Raw genomic sequence first — 17,098 nt, forward strand, 5'->3', positions numbered from 1 at the left:
ACAATAATCAGTGTAAAAGAAGAAACAACCCAAGCACACTCAGCTGCCTTATCTTTCAGAAAGGGGCCAAACATCTTCACTGGAAGAAATCTTCTTAAACAAACAGTGCTGGGGAAACTGGCTTTCCACATGCTAAATATTAAACCTAGACCTGTATCTCTCAAAAAAAAGGTTATATATAATATAGCTCCATATATATAATATTCCTAAAGTGAGAAAATCATAGAAATTGATAGTCCAGTATAGTGGCATACTCCTATAATCCCAGCACTTGGGATGCTGAGGCAGGAGGACTGCCATGAGTTCAAGGTCAGCCTGGGCTACATGAGTTCAAGGCCAGCCTGAACTATGTAACAATACCCTGCTTCAAAAATAAAACAAGTCCTGTGAGCTAATCAAACACTTTCATGGCAGGAGAGTAAGACAACAAAACCATCAGATCGAGGTCCTCCAGCCCTAGCCTCATCCCACATGCGTCCCAGCCCCCATTTCTCCCCAGGTCTGCATTCCTAGACAAGGTAGGAGAAATATGAGCCGAGACCACCTTAGCCCCAGCGAGGCCCAGGACCTTCAAGTTAGACCTCAAGTCCCTTCTCACTCTTAGGAAACAGGCAGGAAATGTTTTTGGGTTCTCACTACAGGTTGCAAAATAGCCTGGGCAGGAACTAGGCCCTCCCAGCTCCACCCCACTGCAAGCACCTGGCAGAAGGGCACAAAAGGACCCACAGAAGGGACATTCGGGAAAGGGGCCCTTTGGGGGTTTGGAACGAAGCACAGCGTTTCAGAGCAGAGATATTTAGTAACTGACGAAGTTTCCTAAGGAGGAGCAGGGGATTTTAAAGTTGGAGATTCATTAATGATCGAAGGGAGCGGATAACTATTTCGGAAGGAGCTGGAAGACAGACGGGGTAGAAACTACTGCTCACCCCAAATCAGACCCACTGAGTAATGTAAGCTGCCCAGAGAACAGGTCACCACCTCGGAAGGTTACTGAAGTGCGAGTCAGACACGGCCCCCACTTAATTCCCAGCATCTTCTCTGGCGATTTCCTTACTGTCCAAGTTAAAACCCAAGTGAACAGAACGCCATTACCCCTTGAAGACAATCCCCATATATTCTGGCTGGGCGGTGTCGGGTTAGGCCAGAACGACCTCAGACCTCAGACCTCGGAACAGCCTTTCCTGCCTGCTTCAACACACCTGACCATTGTAAGAACAGAATAGCTTCATGCAAACCCGGAGAGGGGCAAACGGTTGCAGCACTGAAGCAGGCTGAGAAGGCGGAAGTGCAGTCAGCTCTTTCTGGCCCTCACACCACGGGCAGGAGACCTGGAACATTGCCAACTGTGCCCTGGTCACCTTTTGCACCTCCCAGGCAGCAGCTGCTCCGACCGGAAGCTGGCACGTGGGTAACAGGGTGACATCTCCACAGAATGGGCTTTAGCTTCACCAAGACAGGTGGATGTGAAGATAGTAACCCCATCCATCCCGACTCTTGTGCCCTACGTGCATGTATGTCCAGGACACTCGCGGTGATTCTGTGCAGAGCTAGAGATGACCTTCTCATCTAATTTCCCAGCTACCCCATTCAACAACAGGTTAGTAGGTGGCAGGCACAGGGCAAGTCAGGGGGCAGGAGGGGACCAATCGGTGTTCCCATTCTCAAGTTCACTGCAGATCAGACCGCAGAGCCCCAGGCCCGCTGAGAGGGCTAACGCTCCGGGCTGGGAAAGGCCGCCATCCAGACAACAGGGAGCACACTGCTCTGCTGCTTCGCCTTGCCATCCCCCTTACAGTTTCTGTGAGCACGGGCACGCAGCAGGAAACCGGCCGCACGGCGGGACTTACGGGTTGAGTGGCACCCTGGAGGCAGAGTGTCACAGCTGAGAGGGACAGCGGCAGGGCAGTCAGGTTCATTTCCTCCCGGACACAGCACTCTCCTGTTACCTCCAAATGTTACTCCGAAATGAATCATGCCTGAAACAGCAGACTTCCATCTATGCCATTTATTTTTTAAAATATTATTCATCAAAATATTAAATAATACAATTTCAGATATGAAAAAATTACTGCAGTAAAACAGCTCAGGTGTATTTCCGTTGGGCTCCCTTCCTCCTCAGCACAGTCGGCTGTCGGGTGGAGACGAGGGGGGCAGGCACTGCTCCTCCCATCCCTGCGCAAGCGCAAGCCACCGCCGCCTGGGCTTCAACACAGGACGGTAGAGGTCGTGTTCCCTAAAAACTTGCAGCAACACCTGACCTGAAAGTCAATCGCAGTTCAAATCACATATTTACACAATGATCAATTCTTTATGACAGAAAGATCTGCTAACATAAAATACAGTAATTTCCAGTTGCTGTAAAAAACAGAAAAGAAAATATACTAAGTCCAGGAGGGAAAGGTCATTGTACACATATGTCCTTTATGTATACAAACAACTTCATTCAGGTATAAGTTTAATTCCAAAGATCTAAATACAACATTATTCAAGTGATAATGTCCCCTAAGACCTATTCAAACTTATTTCACAATAAAAAACATGAACAAATCTGATATAATTTTAAATTCTGCCCACTGCTTGAACACTTGGAGGAACCTGTGCTACACTCAATTGCTACCTAAAAGTAACTGGTCATGTGTTTAATATCTCACCATAGTTCCTACTATCTCTTAATTCAGCAATTCAAACAACAGTGTCTATATCACATTTTATTTATATCCACGGCAAACTGTAGTCTTTTTTTCACCATAATTTCCAGACACATTTAATGTGTTACCTAAAACTGTGGTCAAATTGACCAACACCGTTATCTTAAATCGTGTTTCTGTTGCCTGAGTTCTAAAGAGTTTTCTTTAGAAAACAAAATGTTACTTAAACGTGAAGCATTACCACATCCATCCTTGTACCTTACCGTTGGTGACCGCCAAGAAATTTGTAATAAAAATTAGTATTCGGATGGCAGGTGAATCTAAGAAAGTGGTACTAGACATGTTAGAATTTAGTTACAAGTTTGGGGTCTTTTAAAAATACTGTAACTTCCAGAAATAGTACAAGAAATGAAAAATAATAGAAACTAGAGGCAGAGTATAAATATAAGGTAATGCTTAACTTACATTTGGGACCCCTGGGTGAATCAGCTCTAAAAGTGTAGATAAAAAATTATATACTCCTGTTTGTGACATTTAATTCCCAAAGCACCAAGGCAAAAGAGAGATCCACCTCTCATTTAAGTACCAATTGCTATGGCAAACACCTGCACAACAGCATATAAAAAGTCAAGCAAATAAAATCATATAATAAGCAAACCCAAATCACAGTGCTTTAAAAAATATAATCATTGGTAATCTTCAGAGAAGGCATCGCCTCATGAACGTTCTGGTCGAGGCGATGATATTCCACTGTTTTAGAACAAAGGCCATCACGCCATTTTCTGCTTTGAACTAGGAGGAAAATCTGAAATAAAAGAAAATGAATTAGACATGCGAAAGAGGAAACAAGACACGGCAAAAGGCTTTATAACAAGTGAAACATCTTTCTCCTAGGTTCCCAAACACAACTATTACATATCACCAACAACAAAGGCTACTTTGTTTTCTAGAAGTAAACAAGCCACACAGCACCCCTCAAAGGTCAACATACACAGGGGTCCTTATTATTAAAGACTGATTCCGGGTGCTCTCTTCAGAGCCTGAGTGACACAAGCCTACTTGTTTCATGAGTCCCTTAGGACTCCTTACTACTGTCCGCCCAACATCAAACACTGCGATCATGTACCATTAGCATTCAAAATTCTGTCTACCTCTGATATTTACAGAGCTAGGGATAGACAAATGATCCCAAGGGCTTGTCTGCTATTTTCTATTAATAGGTTCACTTGATTCTCAAAGCTGGAAGGCATTTTGAAAATAACTGTTCCATTTTGCCATTTCTTGAGTAAAAAAAAAATTCAAGATCTCTAAAAAGAACATAATTTTATAGAATCAAAAGGCAAGTTCCAATAAAGCCAAGAACTATGATTTCCTTTTCTTTTGGGTTTTTTTGAGACTGAGTCTCACTATGTAGTTCAGGCTGACCTCAAACTCACAGTGATCATTCTGCCTCAGCCTCTCGAGTGCTGGGATTAGCGTGCTGCAATTATAGGCATGCACCACCACACCCAGCAAGATTTCCTTCAGAATTTAAAGGAAATAGGGTACATGATCTCCCCGTAAGTATTTTGAAAGACAACTCTGGCTGTGGTGTTAGACAGTGCAGAAACAAACTACATGAAATGACCCAGCCATACTATTTATGCCTCGTGTGGCCCAGCATGCTAATTCCAACACAGAAATAAATGTTCATAACAACATTTTCTGAGTCAAAAATTGGAAAGCATCTAATTATCCAATAGGAAACAAATCATGCAGATATTAAGCCATGTTTTTAAAGAATATTAATGTTATGGTAAATGCTCATGGTTGGTTATATAAAAAATGTTATCTATATGAGATAACATACATTTAAAAATTATACACATATATGTAGAGATTTTACACATATTTATAGACCAGGAATACGCTAGAAAAGTAATAATGCTGTCTTGGCAGTAACTTAAATTTTCTAAACTCTTATTATGTTTTCTCAATTTTCTGAAATAAACATATAATACTTCTGGTGGCAAACACCTATAATCCCAGCACTCTGGGAGGCTGATACAGGATAGTTCAATTCAAGCCCAGCTGGGCAACTTAGCAACTCCGCATAACCCTGTCCAAAGTAAAAAAAAAAAAAAAAATAGTAATAATAAAAGAGGGTTCAGTGTGAAGACCCTAGGTTCAATGCTCAGTGCCACCAAAAAAAAAAAAAAAAAAAAAAAGAAGAGAAAAAGATTAAGCATGTCAATATTTTACTATCACTTTAAACTTGACTAAAAAAGAACTGGTAAGGGCTGGACATGGTGGCACATGCCTGTGATCCCAGTTACTCTGAAGCCTGAGACGAAAGGGTGGGAACTTCAGGGTCAGCCGGGGCAACTGACAGAGATCCTGTCTCAAAATTAAAAAATGAAATAAAAAGGCCTGGGGAGGCAGTTCAGTGGTAGAGCACTTTCCTACTCATGCCTGAGCCCCGGGACTCAAAACGAGCTGATAAAACACATGACTAAGATAAGAAAGTGCAACTAAAGGAACAATGCCCAAACGTACCTTCCTTTTATTGTGATACGTAACATAAACAACAGCAATACAAAAAGCAAAAATAATAAGGTGAAAAAAGAAATGGCTGTCTTCCTCTTCGATATTTGAGGGTGGAGACTTAAAAGATTTCACGGACTGCTCGATCTCCATGTAGCTCCTGTTTTCCTCCACAGTCTCATCCGACTCCTCGTCCCTGGGGCTGGTGGTCCAGTCGTAGTCCGCCTCTCCGTAGTCTCCGTTGTCCAGAGGGTCTCTGCCAGGGGACGGAGGGCTGTTGGGTGAGAGCAGCCCCTCCTCCTCCTCCAGGCTCGGGTCCTCCTGGTCAGCAGCTGCTTCTGGGAGCACAGAGTGGGCAGGCGAGGGCTGGGGGGCTGCCGTGGCCCCTCTGCTCTTCTCAGTGCCAGTCGGGGGCGGGAGAGTGGTGGTGACGTGGGAAACAGAAGGTGCGGTTTGATTCTCATGTTTTAAATCATTTGCATGAGAAACATCTAGGGTGTATACAGTTTGATTTGTAAGCTGTGCCTCTGACATACCTGAAAGAAATGAATAAACATTACCCGGAAATCTCTAGTTTTATCTCCACCGTGCTACAAAGCATACTTACTTAAAATTCCAGGTAAGCATTCCTCTGCTAAATTCCTGTAACTTTGTCTAGGGAACTAGTTATGACACCTCCACAGCCAAAGCTCCCCATCTCTTCTTAGCTACATACTCAGCAGTGGACAACTGCTTCGCCAGTAATAACGCTTGCCTCGCCTGCCTGCCACAGAAACAAAGAGCTGCAAAGAGCTGGGAACAGAGGCCAAACCCACGCGGCCCTCCCCCTCCCCGCCGGAGGGAGCTTCTCGCTGTGTGTGGGGGGTGCGCTCCCTGTGGCGCGTGCTCCTCTCACAAAGAGGACGGTTCCAGCCATCCCCGCCCAGGTTCCAACCCTGCCTTCTAGAACCTTACAGGGCAAATGATGAGGGCCCCAGGAGGTCACGGAAAGGATATACTCTGAACCTAACCCCTTTCAACACAATGCAACACACCGAAGAGACGGCATAGCCAAGCTGTAGGCAGCATTTCTAAGGGGTACCTGAACAGAAAGACGACTCCTTCCAAGTTAGAAAAGAAAACAAATATCCTCAGGAGGAAGAAAGGGAAAATGCCTAGCAGACAAAATGAGGGCTGGCTCTTGAAAGCTAAGTGACAGCAAAGACAGGAAGGCAGTCTAGGTTCAGGGAAAGACACCAAACGACACAACCTCTGATTTCCCTATGCTCCTGCCACTCAGCATGGTTTCCTTAGAGTAAAGGGGAAATCAGGTAAGTAAACTCTACAGAGCAAGCAATCAACAGAGAAACCCTGCTGAAACTGAGCCGTGTTCCTAATCTATAACCCTATACAGCCTCAGCTGAAGAACTTCAAGGATGTTTAACCACAAAACACTATCATGTGGGATCTAAATACATTAGATAACATTTGAAAGGCTATGAAAATAAAATATTTTAAGTGGGCGTGTTGGTGCACACCTGTAATCCCAGGTGTCTCTCTCTCTCTCTCTCTCTCTCTCTCTCTCTGCTTCCTGGTTGATACCAGTGGTTTCCTCCACCACACATTCCCACTAGGACCCATTGTCCTTACCAAAAGCCTGAAGTCATGGGGTCAGAGATCTCAGACTTGAACCTTCTTGAACCAGAGTAAACCCTTTCTCCTTATACTTGCCTCAGTTATTTCATTATAGTAACAGAAAACTGACTAATACAACAATTATAGGAGCAGGAGAAATAGCTAAGTAGTAGAGTATAGACTTAGCAAGCAGAAGGCCCTAGGTTTGATCCCCAGCACCACACACACATTATATACATATACACAAAACTGGTTCAATATTTTTAAATCAATCCATGTAATCCACCACATTAGAGGGCCAGATGAACCTCAACCTAAGTCTCATACCTTACAAAAAAATAAATAAAAATAAAATCACATATCTAAATGTAAACATAAAACCCTTAAAAAAATAGGATAAAATCTTTGAAATTTAGGAACTAGGAAAAGACTTTCTTAGACTTGATGCCAAAAGCACAACACATAAAAGAAAAAAATAACTGCCCTTCTTCAAAATTAAAAAATTTTGTTCTGTGAAAACTTCCCCCAATGAGGATAAAACAAGATACAAAATGGCAAAAAAAAAAAAAAAAAAAAATTAAGTACTATGTCCAACAGAGGACTTGTTTCTAGAAAACATAAAGAATTCTCAAAACTTAAAAATAAAAATAAGCAAACAATGCAGTTAGAACACTGGCAAAAGACACAAAGAGACATTTCACCAAAGAGGACACACAGATGTCAAGTAAGTACATGAAAAGATCATTAGCCACTAGGCAAATGCACATGAAAACCACAAAGCGGTAGCACTACACACATAGCAGAATGGCTAAAAGAAAACAGAACGACAACACCAAACGTTGACAAGGATGCACAGAAAAAGGATCACTCATGTTGCTAGTGAGAATGTAAAACAAGACAGCCACTCCAGAAAACAATTTGGTAGTTTCTTTTAAAACTAAATACACAATTACTGCATCCCCCAGAAACTGCACTCCTGGGCATTTATCCCAGAGAAATGAAAACTTACATTCATACAGAAATCTGAACACAAATGTTTATAGAAGCTTTATTCTTAATAGCCTAAAGCTGTAAACAACCCAAACAGGCTTCAACAGGTAATTAAGGTATATCTGTGCCATGGAATACTACTTAGCAATTAAAAAAAAAAAAAAAAAACTGATGACACATTTAACAACCTGGTTGAATCTCCAGAGAATAATGCTGATAACAAAAGGCCATTCCCAAAGGTTACATGCTGCATGATTCCACTCACATCAGACTCTCAAAATAACAAAATTACAGAAATGGGAAACACATTTGTAGCCACCGAAGTTCAGGAGAGAAGGATAGCTTCAAAGAGTCAACAAATGGGACCACGAAATACCCTATATCTTGACTCTACTGATGTCAATAGTTGCGCTATTGCACTATAGTTGCGCTATTGCACTATAGTTGTACAAGATGTTGCTGTTGGGGAAGATTGAGTAAAGTGTTAGAAGGTCTCTATATTGTTTTGTATAACTGCAAGTAAATTTATAACGAACACAAATGAAAAAAATTTTATTTCAAGAAATGAATTTCTATACCTCCCTTAGTCTACCTACAGTCTCTTTCTCAAGTAACAGTAATTCCATCTTTCTGGTTACTCAAACCAAAAACCTGAGCAGTTGTCATTTTCTTAACACCTCACTTCCAATCCGTTACTGTTTTCACTTCTCCAACACTTCTGCCTAGTCCAAGCAGACACCTCATCTGACCCCAACAGCCTCCTCATTAATCTGGCTCACCTCACTTGGGTTATTCTAACAGCCTCTGACTGATCTACCCACTGCCACCCTAACCCCTACTGTCCACACTCAACAGAGGGGCCAGAGTCACCTTCAACAAACTTAGTGAGGTAAGGTCACTTGTCTACTTAACACCCTCCAGGGAGCTCACCTGCGCTCCCACTCTCACTCTCACTTTCCCTCAAAAGCCAAAGTCTTCTTAATAACCTACAAGGTCCAACAGATCTGGCTCCCAATCCTCACTCTCATTAACACTTACTAATCTCCCTAGCTGTTCTACTCTACCTCCACTGCTGCTTAACGTCAGGCATTCAACAAACAAGTACTTACCAAACATGCTTCAAACCAACCAAGCATCACAAACCCCAAGTCACATGCCAAGTAGCATCTCCGTACCACCAATCTCCTGAAAAACCCCTCCCCTGATCTCAGCCAAGCAAAAGCCCACTTGTTCTAAGAATACCTCCAACATCACTGTATTCACTGGCTAACTCCAATACCTAGCACCAAGTAGAAGAACGTATGTTGTTTAAGAAATAACTTGTAAGTAATATACAAATACAGCATAGTAAAGTAAATTGATAATTCATCTGAAACATTTGATACAAAGCAGATCAACCTCATGGTCTGCTCTTCTCTCCTTCAAATCAGAACAGCTGATCCAGTCACAAGAGAAGAGTATTCAGAATTATCAAAGTGACAACTCTGATGTTATCAACTTAACTGCTGAGCTTCTACAAACATGTTACTTTAGACTCCTAAATCTTCTACTTCTTCCCTTTCCTAACCAATACCACCTCTCTAGTTAAAACTTAACATTTTAAAAATAAAACATTTTAAGCCAGACATGGTGGCACAGACCTGTAATCCCAGCACTCAAGAGGTTGAGACAGGAAGATCACCACAAGTTAGAGGCCAGCCTAGGCAACACAGTAAATTTAAGGCCAGCCTAAACTACACACTGAGACTACATACTGAGACCCTATCTCCAAAAAAAAAAAAAAAAAAAAAAACTAGGACCAGGGATTTAGCTCAGTGGTGCAGCGCCTGCCTGACAAACATGACGTCCTAAATTCAAGTTCCAGTGTGCCCCCCCAAAAAATAAATAAGCTTTTAAAACACTGGACCCCTTTTAAAAACTGTCTTGAAATAAAACTATTCTCAAATCTGAGAATGTAACTTGCCTAGTGTGTGCAAGACCTGAGGTTCAATTCCCTGCACTGCAAAAAAGAAAAAAAATTTTTGAGAATGCAGATGACCCTGAGAATTCACTCATACACTGGTTTGAGAAAACCTGCTTAAAAATTAAATGCATCACACATTTATACTATATATAACAATGGAAACTATAGAAAAGCAAGAATTTCTGAAATGGTACGGCAAGAAGACATAAGCTGGTCATCCTGTGATTAAAATGCTGTTAATTTTTTTTAGACTTTATCAAAACAAAAACATAAAATCGAAAACTTCTTACAGACTGCCAGGAACACACCTAAGCACTGAAATTTTAAGAAACCTAACACAGAACAAGTTTAAATAAATCTAATGTGGTAACTTTGCAACTTCTAAACTTATTTGAAATTTGGAGCTGGGCGTGGTGGCTCACGCCTGTAATCCCAGCACTCAGGAGGCTGAGGCAAAAAGATCACTGAGAGTTCGAGGCCAGCCTGGGCTACAAAGCGAGACCCTGTCTCAAAAAGACAAAAAAAAAAAAAAAAAGGAATTTGGAACTCAACACATCCTAGAGTGATTAATTTGAAATCCAACATAGGTATGCTTACAAAAAAATATTGATACTGTTTTACCCAAGCTTTACAAGTACTATTCTATTGCAATGAAGCTGCTCTTCTGTGAAAAGCATGTTAGTTTTCATTTATTTCAGTAGGGAAAATCTGAATGTATAACATCAATATATATAAACACTCAATTTAAAAGGTAAGTTCCTAAAAGGTTCAAGTAGTTGTAGCAATAGTTAGGGTTCTAACAAAAAGAGATGTAAGGATATCTTCACACTCCATGTACCTCCTCACTTGCCTCACCTCCTCACCCCAACACATTTTCAATCATCCTATAGGGAAAAGTCACTTATGAAACTAGTTCCCAGATATATATCCCCAAACTATGCTTCTTAAGAATTCCAGCAGGAAATATATTTCAATGCCATTTTTTTCTTAGATGATTAAATGATCAAAACAATTATGCTGCCAGGCATGGCAGTACAAGCCTGTAATCCCAGCACTCTGGGAGACTGAGGCAGGAGGATTGTAAATCTGAGCCACCTCGACAATTTAGCAACCTAGTAAGACCCTGTCTCAAAATGAAAACTAAAAGAGCTAGGAATGCAGCTCAGTGGTAAGGCCTGGGTTCAATCCTCAGTATCAGAAAACAGACACATACACACATACTTATGCAATTCAAGAACTTTAGGAGCAGCAGGATCTGCATCAACCAGGGCAATGCTCCTTACTTTTTTTTTCCTGCCTCCAGTATTGTACTAGGAAGTCAAACCCAGGAACACTCTACCACAGAGCAATAGCCCAGCTTTTTAATTTTTGAGACAGGATCTTGCTAAATTGCCAAGCAGAAATCAAACGTGAGCTCCTCCTGCCTCAGACTCCTTCAGGGCTGGGATTACTGGAGTACATTTTACTCATAATGAAAGGGCCTTGTGAAAATGGACCACAGTCCTCCCCTAGAGACTAGCAAATACTTCTGGGAGGGCAGTCCATCGCTGGCCTTTAGTGTTGTTGAGGAAACACTGAGTATGAACCCACAGCACTGCAGTAAAGAAATGTATAGTTTGACATTCCCTGTTGAGCTAAGAAAATGATCCTGGTTCACACTGTTTTTTTATCTTATTATAGACAGTGAAGTTAGAGAGAAATTAACACGCAGTTAGAGAGGGACTGGGCCCTGCAGGAAGTCAGTACAGAAGATGAGACAAAGATTGTGGCTGGTAGTCAATCTGAAGAAAGCAAGGCCTTGAGATGGAGATGCAGTACCCAGGCCTGCAAGATAAACAGCAACCTGCAGGATATGGTGGTACATGCCTGTAATTCCAGCACTCGGCAGGTTGAGGCAGGAAGATCATTGCAAGTTCGAGGCCAGCCTGGGCTACAAAGAGAGCTCAAGGCCAGCCTGAACTGCATAGCAAGACCTTGTCTCAAAAAGACAAAAAAAAAAAATTAAATTAAATAAATAAAAAATAAACAGCAAACTGAGGTTATACTGTAAATAGCACTGCCTGGTCCAGTGGGCCCAGACAGGCATCAGATGCATACGTAGACGACCAGAACATCTGGACACAACCCTTTCCAAGAATTCCTTTGTTCTTTTCTATGTACTCTTGCTACGTGGCTCATTTCCCTATTTGACCGATATTAGCTAAGTGACTATACTTGTAATCCTATAAGCCCACGTCGTACCCATCTTGTGATTTCACTATGTAAATACTCTTGACAAAGATCCTAAGTGTCCACCCACTCAGGACATGGCCTGGAAATTCAGAAGCTATTCTTATTTCCAACAAAACTCTAACTTCCTCCTTTGGTGCAGTCTTGATGGCCCGATGTTGTGAGACCACAAACTCGGCTCATCTGACATCTCACAGGCTGGAGTTATTTTCCCCGTAACAATCGGAAAACTCAAAGATTTTGGGAGAGAAGGATTATGTCTCAGACTTTCACAGTGAGTGGGGAGGAGGTCTACTAAACAAGATCCTACTTATGAACTTGTAAGTTCTTACCAGATTTTTCCCACTAAAAATCCTTTCCCAGTCAAGTCCTACGGACCCATTAAAATAAGTCAGGGTTGGGTTGGTTAACTCACCACATATATCTGCGTCCTATAACGACCACGCTCAAAAAGAACCTCCTTTGTTCTCAACCCCCTCTCCTCCCAAACCTCCCAGGAGTCCAACACCCCAGGGCCCTGGCTCTTTACCAGAAGCTTCCAGACCTCAGAGATGCACCAGTACCCAAAACCCACACCTTCTCCCTTTCCCTCTCTGAAATGTTGCAGAGGCTTAGTCCAGCCGCCGGGTCGCTGCCCCTGCCCACCTCGATCTTTACCACTGACCTCACCCCTTATAGGAAAACCCCTTCCTTCCTTGGCCCCGCGGATCCCCGACTCGAGGTTCCTCAGATACCACACCGCCCGGCCCCGACCACCTCCTCAGCTCTCGTTCCTCCGCCCTTTTTGTGAGACCTTCCTAGCTCCCTATTCCCAAGAACTCTGCAGGCCCCACGTCCACCATTCCTCGCGGCAGCCATTCTTCAAGGCTCCCCAGACCGCACCACCACACCCCCTCGCCGTCCACCTACACTGTGTTCGCTGCTCCCTCAATTTCTCAGCGCCACTTCTCAAGGCCTCGGAGACCCCACGGTCCTGAACCCCCTTCAAACACCACACGCTCCCCGCTCGGGCCGCAGAGACTGTGCCCCGACCAGATGCGGCCGTCAGCTCCAGACCCTCGGCAGCGCCCTTCCCCTGGCCCGGCCCGTGTTCCGACCCGCGCGCAGCCCTCGGAGCCTTCTCGTGCCCGCCCTCACCCGATCCCCGACCCTTTACCAGGGATCAAGACCAGCGCCAGCAGGAGTGCCACGACCAGCGGCCGCGCAAGCGCCCCAGGGGCCTGCATTGCCGACCCGGGGAGCAGCTTCGCTTGCGCAGCGTCTCTCATCCTTCCCCAGGCGGTAGCGGCCATAACGGACTAGTCCGGGAGCCTGCGCCGTTGCTAGGCTTACGTCATGACGTCAGATACTGCGCGAGGCGCCGCGGGCCTGGGCATTAACGTCCCAGCGTGATGACGTTTCAGCCTGGCGTAGGGCTAGGAATGCAAATCAGGGGGAAGGGTACTGGGAGTTACAGCGCGAGGGATTGGTCTGCCCTCAGCAGTGGGCTAGGACGGAGTGTGTAAGATGCTTCAGATCACATGATGGGCTATTCTACAGCCAGTAGAAGTTTAAAACATTTTTTAAAGGAAGATCCAGCACTGTAGATTCATCATGAAGGTGAACTTCCCTCCTCCGTACCCCAAAGGTGAAGGAAACGTAAAAGTCACTAGCGGTTTATTCTCCTGTGGGAGAGACTACAGGTAAAACATAAACTGTGTAAGATGGTAAAGGTATTTCCAAAGGAAAGCCAGGCAAGGTGGTTAGGAAGTGTTGCCATTGTGATAGCTTCCAGATTTCCTAAAACACGTTTATTTGCAAATTTTGTAACTGAAAACTCCCAGTACAAGAAAATGCAAATGGAGCAGCCTCCAGCAAGCTCGCTAAGGCTCTGGCACAGGGCTTCGGTCTGTGTGTACATTCGGTGACTGTTTCCGTAATAAACAGCTGTATGCTTTGGTGCATGAAAATCCCAGTTAATCAGTTTTCACGAACGTCAGCATGGCATAAAGACATTTATTGTACCCACAGCTTCGGAACTGTCTGTATGACTGCCTCAGAAGATCGCCGCTTTCCCCAGACAACTGAGCGGCCTCTCTACAGAATGAGAAGGGCCTGTGTTCTAGTTTCCGTGTAACGTTTATCTGGCCCCAGAGACAGCTCAGAAACACACAAACTGTGTGTCTAGAAAACTAAGAAGTCATTCATTTGCGCATTTTCCAAAGTCTGCCACAGCCCGTAAGGGTGGACTGGTGCCTTTACTGCAAACCTTCCAGGTTGACCAAGGCACTCGGTCTACCCAAGAGCCCCAGGAGCTTTCACTTCTTTGAATACAGAAAACACTGCTTGCTTTAACAAATACTCTTCTATCCTAGCTTCTGCTTGTTTGGAGATTGCTTCAGACTTAAATAGGACTTTTTCTGTAATAAACACTTCAGACCTCTACCCTGGTCCTTTGTCCCCTTGCCCATTTGTCCTCCTAAGATTATCTCAATTCCGTGAACTGGTGAGAAATTATGAACTCAGACTGTCTTGCACAGTGATATTCCAACACTGTCTACAATAGGCAGACACTTAGTAACTGGCGGGCAGATAGCCCCTTTTACTCAGAGGACCCTTTATTTATTTCCAAATAGTTAACACTGTACCTGGCACCTGACCTGTCTACCCAGCAACCTTATGTGCCAGAAGCTCTGAACAAATTCTAAGCATTCACTTAGAAACAGCTGCAAGTCCTTATAAACCTGAAAATGGCATGACAAAAATACTGAGGCCATTCTTTGGTTGACACAAACGCTAAGACTAAATCTGCTACCTGTTTTGAATGTCACTTTCAAACCCCAAAAGAGGAACTGTGCCTTGTGCAGGACCACCTGGATGACTCTTCATGAAGGGCAGTTACCTCCATTTTGGCTAAATCTGGCTGTGTTTCCATATTGATATATAGAGAGCTGGCTAGGACTTTTCCATATTCCTTCAATTGACTTTAAACAATGCAAATCGGTCTAGCAAGGTGGCGGTTCAGATGTGTACTCCTTGAAACAAGGTGACAGGTCAGTGTTACCCCACCCCCTAGCTCCCAAAAACATGTGTGAGCCAGGTGGGATGAGCCTTGAGATAAGAGGCTATGTCTTCCTAGTGTTTAAAAGATTTCACATCAGAGCTGAAGCACCAACCCCAAAACATTAGATACTACCTCAAATTGTGTTACGCAGATTACTTTCTGCATATCCTTTGCTCTGCATAGTGCAGAGCTGTTTTCAGGCCTCCTGCCTCGTCCAGCTCACAGCGCTCCCTCAAGTACTTCCCACCGCAACTACAGTCCTTCATCCCCAAGCCACTCCATTCTTGATGAATTAATAAAACCTGGGGTCAGCCCTGGGTCTTGGCCTCTGTCATAGTAGCTGGACTTAGGACCCCCTTGGCTCCCTACAACTACCAATATGCCGTAGTGTCTTTATTCCTGCCATGGGTTGCACTGGAAGTGGTAGATTGTGTAGTGGATTGACAACTGGTGGTCAATTTATAACCCCCAGCTGAACTGAGTCAGCGTGGTGCTGGGTGCAGGAAGCCCACCTGAGGATTACTGCCAGCAGCATAAGAGGCAGAACTGGAGAAAGTAGGCTTTTGGGAGCAGAGAAAGGCTGTTGGGAGCTGGCAGAAGCTGTAAGGAGCTGTTGGTTCTGTTGGAGGAGTTCGTCATGCTGGCTTTCCTGATGAACTTGCCTGTTTTCATCCTCCAAGGAGCTCAGGACCTTGTTGGCACTGAAAATAGCTTCATTTCACTTTGGGGGAGCTCTGGTCCTCACTTTGAGCATCGCTTCCTGGCTCCAGAGGGGAAGATGGGGCACTGCTAGTCTCCTGGAGAAGCTTGCTGCGTTGGCTTTCCTGACAGGAACTCAGCCATCTTGATCATCAGAGGATCTCGAGACCTCGTCACTTCCTGGCTCGTTTAGATCCCTCAGCCCACTAGCACAGATCCTTCAGCCTGCTAGCACAGATCCTTCATCCTGCTGGCACAGACTTTCTAGCTTCCACCACATACCTTTGGGCCTTCCTAGCACAGATCCATGAAACAGGCCTGCATTAAGATATTGTTATGGGCTCTAGGCCTCCAGTTGGACTTGTGAGAGGCACTGTTGTGAGATCTAGGTCTTCAGCTGGACTCATGCAGGACATTTCTGTGGGATCCAGGCCCTCTGCTAGTTTCCTTGGTCTTAGTGTGTGGACAGATTTCCTGTACTCTTTTGTATATCATTCTTTGGGTGACTATAACAATCTTATAAAATACGTGTCCTGTATTATATTGCTCTTCTTGCAAAATATCCCCCAAACCAACACAGACTGGAATTAACTCACTAGAATTCCAGTAACTTTTCCACGAGATTACAAATATAAACTCCCCAGACCTCCATGAGGACCATATACTGCCTAACGTCATGAACAGAAAAAATGTCAAACAAAAAGTCACTATTACTGTGTATGATATTTTCACAGATTATTAAAATAATATAGAAGTCCAAAATGACCTTCTCTTCAATGACCTCCCCTCAACGATCCAGAGAGAACCCTGTGAATAGGATGGATGCCACACCTGTGATGGGGTGACTTTACCCAGCCATTAGGTTTATGTTAGATTACTCTCAGTGAGCCTAACCTAATCAAGTGAGCCCTTAAAAGGGATGCAGCTCTTCCTGGAGATTTGAAGCACAAAGGGAGTAAGACATGAAGGAATGAAGGAGTTTTTCTGTCCCTGGCACTGGAGGTGGGAGGGGCCATGTGGCAAAGAAGGCTGGTGACCTTTAAGCACTGAGGGTGGACTTCAGCAGTCAGCAAGGAATGGGCACTTCTATCCTACAACAGAATCCAATTCGGCCACACCCATGCAGGCCAGAAACAAGACCGCCAGCCTCTTGCTGGATGAGAACACAGCCTGACAGCCTAACTCCCAGCACTGTGAGAACCTGTCTGGGCTTCTTACCTGTAGAACTATAATGTAAGTGAGGGTTCTTTCAGGCCACTACGTTTATGGTCATCGTTAGGCATCAAAAGAGAGATGATCATACAAAATATACACAGAGAGCAAGGGGAAAAAGGACAAATCTAAACAAGTTCCCTGTTCACATTTTTATGAATGAAGACAACAGAAGGA

At 44.0% G+C, this 17,098-nt stretch overlaps 1 protein-coding gene across 2 annotated transcripts; it reads right to left on the minus strand.

Annotated features, from left to right (window-relative positions):
• Positions 1-1,990: 1,990 nt before the first annotated feature.
• LOC102009464 (chromosome unknown open reading frame, human C5orf15) lies at positions 1,991-13,310 on the minus strand. Of its 2 annotated transcripts, none has more exons than XM_005376124.2 (3): positions 13,124-13,310; positions 5,184-5,707; positions 1,991-3,453 (listed from the first exon to the last, which is right to left on the minus strand). In XM_005376124.2, exons 1-3 carry the CDS (start codon positions 13,257-13,259, stop codon positions 3,322-3,324), a joined length of 792 nt encoding a protein of 263 aa, XP_005376181.1. In that variant the 5' UTR covers positions 13,260-13,310; the 3' UTR covers positions 1,991-3,321. The 2 variants fall into 2 exon arrangements, with proteins under 2 accessions (XP_005376181.1, XP_005376182.1); XM_005376125.2 differs by lacking the exon at positions 13,124-13,310 and adding an exon at positions 5,779-5,878.
• Positions 13,311-17,098: the final 3,788 nt, after the last annotated feature.

The sequence above is a fragment of the Chinchilla lanigera genome, unplaced genomic scaffold (genome assembly GCF_000276665.1).
Source record: "Chinchilla lanigera isolate Chin_1 unplaced genomic scaffold, ChiLan1.0 scaffold00007, whole genome shotgun sequence".
NCBI classification, from domain to species: domain Eukaryota; kingdom Metazoa; phylum Chordata; class Mammalia; order Rodentia; family Chinchillidae; genus Chinchilla; species Chinchilla lanigera.